Below are 13,051 nucleotides of genomic sequence, written 5' to 3' on the forward strand. Positions count from 1 at the left end.
GAACTCCCCATTTAATAGTATGAGCTTGGATGTGTCACAGCATTCTAAATAGGTCCAGTAAAATCCATATACCTTATGGGAATAAGAGGGTCAGAAAGCATAGAAAACAAATATAGCTAATAGAGATGAGCGAACACTAAAATGTTTGAGGTTCGAAATCCGATTCGAACAGCCGCTCACTGTTCAAACGGGTTTCGAACCCCATTATAGTCTATGGGGAACATATACTCGTTAAGGGGGAAACCCAAATCCGTCTCAGGAGGGTCACCAAGTCCACTATGACACCCCAGGAAATGATGCCAACACCTCTGGAATGCAACTGGGACAGCATGCCTGGGGGCATCTAACACACCCAAGTCCCTCTATTACCCCAACATCACAGCCTAACAACTACACATTTTACACACTCAATACCACCTCTCAGACAGTGGAAAAACACCTTGAAACATGTGTATTTGACACTTGGAGTGAGGAGAGCCTGTCACCAGCATTGTATTGGGTACTTGGAGTGAGGAGAGCCTTGCACCTCTAACCAGCAGAGTTTTGGGAAATTCATGGTGGAGGGAGCCTCTAACCAGCAGAGTTGTGGAAAATTCATGGTGGAGGTAGCCTGCAAAAAGCAGAGTTGTGGGAAATTCATGGTGGAGGGAGCCTCTAACCAGCAGAGTTGTGGGAAATCAGGGTGGAGGGAGCCTCTAACCAGCAGAGTTGTGGGAAATCAGGGTGGAGGGAGCCTCTAACCAGCAGAGTTGTGGGAAATCAGGGTGGAGGGAGCCTCTAACCAGCAGAGTTGGGGGAAATCAGGGTGGAGGGAGCCTAGTAGGAGCAGAATTGTGCAACGCTTATGGTGGATGAGTATGAGGATGCGGAGGAATTGGAGAGGTTGAGTACAGACATGGAGTTTCATGTTGGGGTGCTTTACACAGGTGGGCATGAAAATAAAGGCTCTATCCAGTGGTGGTTCATTTTTATCAAAGTGAGCCGGTCGGCACTCTCAGCTGACAGGCGGGTGCGCTTGTCAGTGATGATGCCACCGGCTGCACTGAACACCCTCTCAGATAGGATGCTGGCGGCAGGACAGGACAGCACCTCCAAGGCATATAGGGCAAGTTCAAGCCACAGGTCCAACTTCGACACCCAATACGTGTAGGGCGCAGAGGGATCGGAGAGGACAGGGCTGTGGTTGGAAAGGTAGTCCCGCAACATGCGCCTATACTTCTCACGCCTGGTGACACTAGGACCCTCAGTGGTGGTACTTTGGCGAGGGGATGCCAACAAGGTGTCCCAGACCTTAGACAGTGTGCACCTTGTTTGTGTGGACCGGGGAGCACTTGGTCGCCTCATGGAGGAACTGCCCTCCCTGCCGCCAACGTCACATGCTGGAAACATCTCCATCATATTCTGCACCAATTGCTTGTGGCAAGCATTGATGCGATTGGCCCTCCCCTCTACCGGAATAAAAGAGGAGATGTTGTTTTTATACTGGGGGTCAAGGATAGCAAAGATCCAGTACTGGTTGTCCTCCATGATTTTGACAATACGCTTGTCGGTTGTAAAGCACCCCAACATGAACTCAGCCATGTGTGCCACAGTGTTAGTTGGCATGACTCCTCTGGCCCCACCGGAAAGTTCAATCTCCATTTCCTCCTCATCCTCCCTTTCTACCCATCCGCGCTGCAACAATGGGACGATTCGAAGTTGCCCGGTAGCCTCCTGTATCACCATCACATCATCGGACAACTCTTCTTCCTCCTCCTCCTCTTCCTCTATTAAACGCGGTGAAGCGGACAGATGTGTGGACCTACTCTCCAGCTGTGACGGATCGGATGCTATCCCTGACTCCTCTGTGTGATCTGAGTTATCCCTGATGTCAATCAGGGATTCCCTCAGCACACACAAGAGCGGGATTGTAAGGCTCACCATCGCATCCTCAGAGCTCACCCTCCTTGTGAACTCCGCAAACACCCGTAGGATGTCACAAAGGTCTCTCATCCATGGCCACTCATGGCTGAGAAACTGAGGCAGCTGACTTTGTGGCACCCTAGGGTTTTGTAGCTGGTATTCCATCAAAGGTCTCTGCTGCTCAACCACTCTATTCAACATCTGATAAGTTGAGTTCCAGCGTGTGGGGACGTCGCACAAAAGCTGGGGTTGTGGCACATGCAGGCGTTGCTGGAGTGTTTTTAAGCTAGCAGAGGCTACTGTCGACTTGCGAAAGTGGGCGCACATGCGCCGCACTTTCACCAGTAGCTCTGGAACATTGGGGTAGCTCTTTAGGAAACGTTGCACCACTAGGTTAAAGACGTGGGCCAGGCATGGAACATGTTGGAGTCCGGCAAGCTCCAGAGCTGCTACCAGGTTCCGGCCGTTATCACAAACGACCATGCCTGGGCCCAGGTGCAGCGGCTCAAACCATATTGCCGTCTCATCGAGGAGGGCATCCCTCACCTCGGAGGCAGTATGCTGTCTGTCCCCCAAGCTGATCAGCTTCAGCACAGCCTGCTGACCTCTACCAACGCCAGTGCTGCAAAGTTTCCAACTCGTAGCTGGGGTCAATCTAACAGCAGAGGAGGAGGCGGTGGAGGAGGAGGAGGGTGTTGTTCCCGTGTCCCTGCCAGGAATGTTAGGTGGGGAGACGAGGTACACCGGGCTAGTTTGGGAAGCAGTCCCAGCCTCAACTACATTCACCCAGTGTGCCGTCAGTGAAATGTAGCGTCCCTGTTCGCATGCACTTGTCCACGCGTCGGTGGTCAAGTGGACCTTTGTGCAAAGCGTGGAACTAATGTTGAATAAATGACACTTACATTACATATATATAAGGATATGTAAAACATCCATAGTTTCTAAAGATCATCTTTTTTCCCCCTGACAAAGCCACGGTAGTGGCGAAACGCGCTTGTCGGGGCGCGTTCACTACATGAAGGTCCACTCATAGGTAATTCATTACTTGGTATCATGTTATTTCACAGAATATTTGCACTTTAAAAAACTATGTATGTTATATATGCACTTTAGAAACTATGGATGTTTTACATATCCTTATATATATGTAATGTAAGTGTCATTTATTCATCATCAACCATTAGTATTCCATCTTGGGCCTTCATTGTTCTGTTTGGTTGTATCACCCCATTCATTATTTTTGTCTTATATATGTTTTAAAATGTATTTAAATAAAGCTTTATATATTTTTTGCTAAACATTTTCTGTGGCAGTGCGCTTTTTTAGCATAGTGTTCTACACACTGCTGTTGGTGTGTTGGCCCATCCCTCCATGCAGATCTCCTCTAGAGCAGTGATGTTTTGGGGCTGTCGCTTGGCAACACGGACTTTCAACTCCCTCCAAAGGTTTTCGATAGGGTTGAGATCTGGAGACTGGCTAGGCCACTCCAGGACCTTGAAATGCTTCTTACAAAGCCACTCCTTCGTTGCCCTGGCGGTGTGCTTTGGATCATTGTCATGTTGAAAGACCCAGCCACGTTTCATCTTCAATGCCCTTGCTGATGGAAGGAGGTTTGCACTCAAAATCTCACGATACATGGCCCCATTCATTCTTTCATGTACCCGGATCAGTCGTCCTGGCCCCGTTGCAGAGAAACAGCCCCAAAGCATGATGTTTCCACCCCCATGCTATACAGTAGGTATGGTGTTTGATGGATGCAACTCAGTATTCTTTTTCCTCCAAACACGAAAAGTTGTGTTTCTACCAAACAGTTCCAGTTTGGTTTCATCAGACCATAGGAGATTCTCCCAATACTCTTCTGGATCATCCAAATGCTCTCGAGCAAACTTCAGACGGGCCCGGACATGTACTGGCTTAAGCAGTGGGACACGTCTGGCACTGCAGGATCTGAGTCCCTGGCGGCGTAGTGTGTTACTGATGGTAGGCTTTGTAACATTGGTCCCAGCTCTCTGCAGTTCATTCACTAGGTCCCCCCGCGTGGCTCTGGGATTTTTGCTCACCGTTCTTGTGATCATTTTGACCCCACGGGGTGAGATTTTGCGTGGAGCCCCAGATCGAGGGAGATTATCAGTGGTCTTGTATGTCTTCCATTTTCTAATTATTGCTCCCACAGTTGATTTCTTCAATCCAAACTGGTTGCCTATTGCAGATTCAGTCTTCCCAGCCTGGTGCAGGGCTACAATTTTGTTTCTGGTGTCCTTTGACAGCTCTTTGGTCTTCACCATAGTGGAGTTTGGAGTCTGACTGTTTGAGGGTGTGCACAGGTGTCTTTTTATAGTGATAACAAGTTTAAACAGGTGCCATTACTACAGGTAATGAGTGGAGGAAAGAGGAGACTCTTAAAGAAGAAGTTACAGGTCTGTGAGAGCCAGAAATCTTGATTGCTTGTAGGTGACCAAATACTTATTTTCCACCATAATTTGCAAATACATTCTTACAAAATCAGACAATGTGATTTTCTGGATTTGTTTTCTCATTTTGTCTCTCATAGTTGAGGTCTACCTATGATGTAAATTACAGACGCCTCTCATCTTTTTAAGTGGTGGAACTTGCACTATTGGTGACTGACTAAATACTTTTTTGCCCCACTGTATATCTGTGTTTGTACTTACTAACATAAGCTTGTTCGGCACTTGTGTTTTTGTGTTCAGGTCCATTTGGCCAATTTACATATTTATATAAAGATATCGTATCCCACTCAGTCTTCGTCTTGATTCAGGAGATCTTCCATTTCATATATTAGTTTGGTTGCCCTTCTCCGAACTCTCTCACACTCCGTGATGTCTATTATAGTAACTGGTGCTCAAAACTTGATGACATACCCTACATGTGGTCATATCAGTGCATTATAGAGGGGCAGAATAATATTTTCCTCTATAGAGGCCGTTACTTTAATACAGAACAATATCCTGTTGGCTTTAAATGCAGCAGACTGGCATTGAGTGCTAGAACTTTCTCCATTATAGACCCACTCTATGGTGATCCATTTAGGGTATAACTAACAAGATTAGCTTTTTGACCCAAAATGTATAACCTTAATCTAAAATCTTATCTGCCATTTTGATGCCCATTTAGCCCGTTTATCCAGATCAAACTGTAGAGATTAGACATTCAGTGCTGGATCTACAACACTATAGAGCTTTGTGTCATCTACAAATACAGAGGACGACCTATTAAGCCCCATTACTACTTCATTTATAAACATGTTACACAGTATGGCGGTATGTGCTCCTCACCATAGTCCACTTCTGTCGCACATGCTTTCTCAAATCGCCAATGTGCATCAATTTCATGTTCCAGCTGTTGCTTCACGTAACAATTATCTAAAATCCATAAGAAATCAATGTCAGAAGGTCTCAGAAAATGACTAAAGTGTTCCTTCCATGTGCAATAGTGATGATCAAACAGTAAAATGTTCGATATTTGATATTCTTTTCGAATAGCCGCTCAATATTCGACTATTCGATCGAATATCGAACCCCATTATAGTCTATGGGGAAAATGCGTCGTTTCAGGGGATCCCACCATTCGACTCAGGAGAGTCACCAAGTCCACTATCACACCCCAGGAAATGATGCCAACACCCTGGAATGCAACTGGGACATCAGGGGACGCATGTATGGGGGCACCAAGTACCTGTATTATGTCGGGATCCCCGTCAGCTTGCGATATGCCGGAGCTGACTTTTTCCCATAGGAATGCATTGACCAGGGCATTCGGCCAATCCACGCTGATCAATGCATTCCTATGCCGAGATGCAGCAGTGCTGGCCGTGCGCTCGGCTACACTGAAGACGCAGCCGAGCTAAGTGCACGGCCAGCACTGCTACATCGGCCGTGCGCTCCGCTCGGCTACTCCAAAGATGCAACCGAGGTAAGCGCATGGCCAGCACTACTACACCGGAGCTAAAGCAGAGCTGGCTGTGCGCTGAGCTCGACTACACCAGAGATAAAACCGAGCTCAGCGCACAGCCAGCTCTGCTACACCCAACAATCCCTCCATCTAGTCCTCCTGTCACACACACAGCTCTGCACTACTCCCAACCATCCCTCCATCTACTCTGGTATCGGACCAGAATGGAAATTGCTGTGGACCAATCTTAGACTCCACCTCCTCTGGCAGAACCAGCGTTGATTGGCCGAATGCTGTACTCTGTATGGCATTCGACCAATCAACACTGGTTAATGCATTCCTATGGTAAAAAGTCAGCTCGCGCATATCGCAAGCTGACAGGGACCCCGACCAGATAGAGCCCCAGGGAGATGCCGCGCAGAAAGGAGACCGCGGCGACTCCGTATCCTGACAGTACCCCCCCTTTGAGGAGGGGCCTCCGGACCCTCAAGAGGACCCCCTGGCTTAGTAGGGTAAGAACGGTAAAACTTCTCCACCAATCTAGGAGCGTGAAGGTCTCTGGCTGCCACCCAAACACGCTCCTCTGGTCCATACCCCTTCCAATGTATGAGGAACTGAAGGGAATTCCGCACTCTGCGTGAATCAATGACCCGTTCCACCTCATACTCTAGTTCCCCCTGAACGATCACTGGTTCGGGTGGGGAACGAGTGACCATTGCTGGAACATACTTTTTGAGTAGGGACTTATGAAAAACTGGGTGAATATGGAGGGACCTAGGAAGTGATAATTTGAATGACACAGGGTTGATTATTTCAGAAATGGGCTATGGACCAATAAAACGTGGGGCAAATTTAGTAGATGGAACACGAAGTTGGAGATTTTTAGTGGATAACCAGACCTTGTCACCCACCACAAAGTCAGGTCCAGGGCAGCGCTTTCTGTTGGCGAAATTGACTTGATTAGCCCGGGCTTTTCTCAGCGATGCCAGGCTTTCAGCCCATACAGTACAGAGAGATTTAGCAACATCCTCTACTAAGGAAAAGGCGAATTCATTGCCTGTTCCTGAGGAGAATCTGGGGTGAAAACCATAGTTAATGTGGAAAGGAGACAACCGAGTCGAGGAGTTGACATGATTATTTAGTGCAAATTCAGCCATGGGCAAATATTCACTCCATTTATCTTGGCAATCAGACACAAAGCACCTCAAATACTGTTCCAAAGATTGATTCAATCTCTCTGTTTGACCGTTAGTCTCTGGGTGAAACGCTGAGGAAAAAGAAAGCGAGACTCCCAACCTGTTACAAAAGACTTTCCAAAACCTGGACACAAACTGTACACCCCTGTCCGACACCACATTTGAAGGAATACCGTGCAGACGTAAAATGTGACGGATAAACAACCAGGCCAACAATTTAGCTGAAGGCAATTTTTTCAAGGCAACAAAGTGGGACATCTTAGAAAAACGATCTACTACAACCCAAATTACCGATTTCCCTTTAGAGGACGGGAGATCGGTAATAAAATCCATGGAGATGTGTGACCAGGGTCGATTGGGTAGCGGGAGTGGATGTAAAAGACCCGCTGGAAGTTGATGGGGCACCTTAGATCTGGCACAGGTCTCGCAAGAATGAACAAAATTTTTAACATCTCGTTGCCAAGATGGCCACCAATACGTTCGTGATAACAGATTCCCAGTACCAGTAATGCCTGGATGACCTGCCAGAACAGAGGAGTGGATCTCCTCTAAGAGCTCCAAGCGGAGGTGACTAGGGACAAACAATTTACCTGGCGGTAGCGCACTAGGGGCAGCATCCTGAGTGTTGAGAATACGGGTTTCAAGATCCGAGGTCAAAACTGCCACTACCACCCCAGGAGCAAGTATATTTTCAGGTTCCCCATCAGAACTACCACTAAGACCAAAACTTCTGGACAAGGCATCTGCTTTAGTATTCTTTGAGCCGGGACGGTAGGTAATTACAAAGTGAAACCTAGTGAAAAATAGAGCCCACCTGGCTTGACGGGGATTTAACCTTTTTGCCTTGTCTAAATATAATAAGTTTTTGTGGTCAGTCAGTACAGTAATTTTATGTCTGGCCCCCTCCAGGAAGTGTCTCCACTCTTCAAAGGCCCACTTAATATCCAGAAGCTCTCTATTGCCAACATCATAATTGGCCTCGGTAGTGGAGAACCTCCTGGAAAAGTAGGCGATAGGTTGGAGGTTGGTAAATGGTTCAGTGCCATGAGACAGGACGGCTCCTACACCTACTTCTGAAGCATCAACCTCTACAATAAAGGGCACTTCCGGATCAGGATGGACCAGGACTGGGGCAGAAGTAAAGAGTTGTTTTAAGGTGGCGAACGCTACCTCCGTCTCTGGTATCCAGGAGGCAGGATCCGCCCCCTTTTTGGTCAAATCAGTGAGAGGTTTAACAGTGGAAGAAAAATTTCGGATAAATTTTCGGTAATAGTTGGCGAAACCTAGAAACCTCTGAACTTCTTTTAAGGTAGTAGGTTTCTCCCTTTCAAGTACTGCAGATACCTTTCTGGGATCCATACCAATGGAACCAGGAGTAAGGATGTATCCCAAAAAAACTATCTCCTGGACTCCAAATTGACACTTGGATAACTTAGCACAGAGGTGGTTTTGACGTAGCCTAAGAAGAACCTCTTTTACATGTTGCTGATGTGACTCCCAGTCCGGTGAGAATATCAGGATGTCATCTAAATAAATTACTAGATATCTACCTAACAGATCCCTAAAAATGTAATTCACAAAACGTTGAAATACCGCCGGAGCATTGCTCAAACCAAAAGGCATAACTAGGTATTCAAAATGACCTTCCGGGGTATTAAATGCGGTTTTCCACTCATCCCCATCTCTTATCCGAATCAAGTTGTAAGCTCCACGGAGGTCAATTTTAGAAAACCACTGAGCCCCCACCACCTGGTTAAAAAGATCTGGGATGAGTGGCAGAGGATGTTGGTCTTTGACCGTAATTTTATTCAATTCCCTGTAGTCAATACAAGGTCGGAGGCCACCATCTTTTTTTTCAACGAAGAAAAACCCCGCCCCCACAGGAGAAACTGAAGGTCGGATATGTCCTTTAGATAGGCTCTCTTTAATGTACTGGCGCATGGACTCGCGCTCTGGAGCTGAAAGGTTAAAAATGCGACCTTTGGGTAGTTTAGCTGCAGGAACCAAATCAATTGCGCAGTCATAAGGTCGATGTGGAGGCAAGGCCTCCGCACTGAGCTCGTCAAAGACGTCTTTGAACTCGGTAATAAATTACGGAATTTTGATATCATTTTTGATAGTACAAACAGTATTAATATGAGAAGTACAGGAATCTCCCCATCTAACCAACTCCGAAGTTTCCCAATTAAAGACTGGATTATGTACCCGCAACCAGGGTAAACCAAGAATAACGTCTGCAGACAGTTTTTTCATAACAAAAAATGACACTTTTTCAACATGTAAACTGCCGACAAAAAACTGCACCTCAGCAGTACAGGCTAAGATTTTCCCTTCAGACAAAGGGGTTAGATCTGCTCCAGATACCTGAAATGGGTATTTCAAGGGAATCAATTCAATTCCTAGAGCTTGCGCCACCACTTCATGGATGAAGTTCATGGCGGCACCTGAATCCACCATTGCCTGACATGCAAAAGTTTTGTTACCATTAACAAGAATAGCAGGGAGTAAACATTTCTCAATATTATTAGGAGGTACCTGTGTGCCTGAGTGACCCTCCCGGCAATCACTCAGGCATTGGCGTTTCCCGGCGGTGGTTTTAGGTCTGGTTGGACAGTTTCTCAGGATATGTCCAGGCTTGCCGCAATACAGACACAGAGCGTTTTCTAGGTGATACTTTCTCCTGGAGGCGGTTGTGGACCCCAATATCATCGGTTCTTCTTTAGGAATAGAACAAGAGGTAGGAACAGCAGAAGGAGGTATAGGTTCCGAAAGGACAGACCAGGATTTAGCTGAGGACCCAGGTTTGCTTAATTTCTCTCTACGCCTTTCCCTAAGCCTCCTATCAATAGAAATAGCCAAGGACATAAAGTCTCCTAGATTTTCAGGGACTGGATGACTTACTAGAGCATCTTTTACAGAATCTGATAAGCCTTGTCTAAAAAGGGTTAAAAAAGGTCTGTCTGTCCACCCTGACTGCGAGCTCCACTGACGAAACTCCGTACAATAGTCCTCGGCAGTTCTAACTCCCTGCTGAATAGACAACAGATGGGACTCGGCCAAGGCAACTCTATTAGGGTCATCATAAATCTGACCTAATGTTTGAAAAAACTTTGTTAACGAATTCCATTCAGGAGCTCCAGCAGGTAGAGCCAAGGCCCAGTCTTGTGGTGATCCTCGTAGAAGGGACACCACCAGCGCCACCTGCTCTGCTTCAGAAGAAAGGAAATTAAAACGAAAAAATAAACGGCAAGATTCCCGAAATGTTCGGAATCTGTCTGGTTTACTGTCAAAACGGTCAGGCAAGAGCATTTTAGGATCCTGACGGGTATTCAATGTGGGAAAAACTGGTGATTGAATAGAAGCACCTGCAGCGGCTGATGCTGGATCAGGCAAAGCCTCCAGACGCTGCGAGACTTGGTTAATTAACCCAGCCATGCCCTGCACCTGCCTTGACAGTTCGTCCAGTCGGTCAGTTACAGAGTGTTCGGCTTCCACACTAAACCGCCGGGCGGCCTGCCTAGGGTAAGGGCCAGCCATTATGTAAGGATTGGAGTCAGGGGCAGACAGTGCAAAGTGACACAGCTGGGAAAGCAACACTGTGCAGCTAAGGACAAAAGGGGTCGCAGGCCCTGCGGCTATGACTATGCTGTAGTATCTGAGATGAGGCAGACCCATGCACTTCCTAATTGAAGTGCGCCTACCAAGGCTCCTGACACTTCTATCCAGCAGCTAGGATAAGGGGAGAGGAGGCCCTGAAAGTCCTAGGGACTGGAGTCACGGGGTCACACCTAAACAGAAAGCACAGTGTAACTGCAATGCAAAACAAAAGACTAAACAGCATGGAACCAGGGAGGACCACAAGTCCCAGCAAGACACAGAAGAGAAGGCGAGGTCAGACGAGCAAGAGGTCGAGCCAGGAGATATAATAAAGGTACCAAATCAAAAGACAAGGGATAGTCAAAAATACAAGCCGGGTAAATAAACCAAGAGAACAGACCGAATACAAACAGACAGGGAATCAGCCTGAGCAGGGGGACCAGGAAACCCAAGTGAATGGCTGGCAAGGATCCATGCCTGGGTGGGGTTTAAATAGCAGCAGAGAACACACCTGATGGCTAACGGCATGGAGACTGAAGGCAAGGAAAAGATTAACCCTTAATGACCTAAGCACACCCAATAGAACTCCTAACACGTCTCTCAGGGAGACGCCGCGCAGCAAGGAGACCGCGGCGACTCCGTATCCTGACAGAAACTTCTTGAAATTAAATAAAAGTAAAATTTTATTAAAGTACTGTATTAGCGCTTCCCAATTGGAGTTTTTTGGTGAATTTCTTGCAACGCGTCGGGTACTATATGATCGGTGTAATTCTCAGTGATTTTTATTTCCCCTATGTCTCTTCATCCAACTCTATGGTTTGTTCTGAATGGTTTGGTTGATGTTTGTGGTCCATGCCCTCTCATTATACAGACAGAGCTACGTGTACAGGGTAAAGCGATAATCATAGACATCTACAACAAGGAACTTTAGGCTCATGTTGAGTTTCAAGAATTTCCTACAAGAAATTTTATCTTGGCAAAACATATGTCTGAGGGTATAATCTTCGGTGGGCGTTATCCTCCCCATTATACTCACAGGGGGGTGGGGACTATTCCATATGGAAACTGGAATCCGGTCACTTCTATCAGACAATGCCATGGGTCAAAGCAGGCTGAGTCCATTCAAGATCGGTAGATTGGCAGAGGTCAGGACAGGCAGTAGGCAAGCAAAGGTAGTCAAGAACACAACCCCGATGGATAGTCCAAATAGGAGCAAACAGCCCATGATGAACACTAGAACTAAAGTAACTTATTACTCAGGCAGAGAGCAATGGGAGAAGGGTCCCCAAGAAGCGGGGCCTGCCGTTAGCCAACACGTGTGTGCAGACCACATCTAGAGCACTGCAATGCCGGGGCAGAAATTAGACACCGGACACCTAGAACAATGAGTGGTCAGGTAATGAAAGGGTAACAAGTAACAAGTATCCGCTTTATTCACTGTAAAAAATACAAAATCAGCACCAAGAACCGAAAGCAGCAAGAAGTGGAGGAGGAGGAGGGGGAGGGGGAGGGTCTGTTCTCACAGAAGACATCCATTCAAATCAAGAGTCTCAGAAAATTCAAAGAAATCATCACACAGTCTTCTGTTTTCTCGTTTCTGACATTCTCTATTATTCGGCCACCACTCGATCCAGGTGTCTTTCCCAATAATATAAGAATAACTAAAATAAAATAGAATGTTATAGGAGGCAATCCATATCTATGATAGAATATAAAACATACACTATAGAAAGAAACATTTTACACTTCTCCAATATGGCAATGTCAAGTGGACTACAATGTTGCCAAAGTAGGATGCTTATTTCTACAAATTGTCTGACCTAGCTTTTAGGAGCAGTGGTCACCATGGATGAACCAGACAGACCCCCAGTAGAGAAGATCATTTCAGCCACCAAAAAGAATAAGCAGCTCCCACAGTTTTGAAGAAAATATGGTGTCATGGCACCCATTACATGTCAGGGATGCCATGAATGAGAAACCTATGGACTCAAATGGATGATGCTTGCCCACACACGAGATTCCCAGGAATGTCCCTGAAAAACGGGTTTAAGTCCCTCCCATAGAATAGTCAATGTCTGTATCACTCACCCAGATGGAAGTTTCCAAAGGTCTTTGTCCACTCCCCAGATCAGGTAATCGCTCCCTTGTTTTAGATTTAAGGCTTGACGGCAACTTATATGGTTGAGAAAATTTCTCCGCTCATTCACCATAGATTCTTCTGTACCTAATACGACAGCGATATGGTCAGAGGACAAGCTGAGGTCAGGGCAGGCACAACAGGTTCAGATGTAGTAAACAGGCTCAGGTCAGGGCAGTTGGAACAGACTCAGATATGGGTTTACAGTCCGGGATCAAAGACAAAGACAAACACACGACAATATTACACTCAAGTAAACTCAAGGTTTAGGAGATTGGCCGGGGACATCTTATTGGTCATGCACCCT

At 46.5% G+C, this 13,051-nt stretch overlaps 1 protein-coding gene across 1 annotated transcript in view; it reads right to left on the minus strand.

Moving 5' to 3' along the window:
• Positions 1 to 11,484: 11,484 nt before the first annotated feature.
• LOC142204433 (A.superbus venom factor 1-like) overlaps positions 11,485 to 13,051 on the minus strand; it is an 83,239-nt gene continuing 81,672 nt past the window's right edge. Inside the window, exons 30-32 of the mRNA XM_075275745.1 lie at positions 12,696 to 12,831; positions 12,131 to 12,268; positions 11,485 to 11,563 (exon numbers count right to left, since the gene is read on the minus strand). Coding sequence (XP_075131846.1) covers positions 11,485 to 11,563; positions 12,131 to 12,268; positions 12,696 to 12,831 — 353 coding nt within the window. The remainder of the gene's footprint in view (positions 11,564 to 12,130; positions 12,269 to 12,695; positions 12,832 to 13,051) is intronic.

Source organism: Leptodactylus fuscus, chromosome 5, assembly GCF_031893055.1.
Source record: "Leptodactylus fuscus isolate aLepFus1 chromosome 5, aLepFus1.hap2, whole genome shotgun sequence".
Taxonomy (NCBI): Eukaryota; Metazoa; Chordata; class Amphibia; order Anura; family Leptodactylidae; genus Leptodactylus; species Leptodactylus fuscus.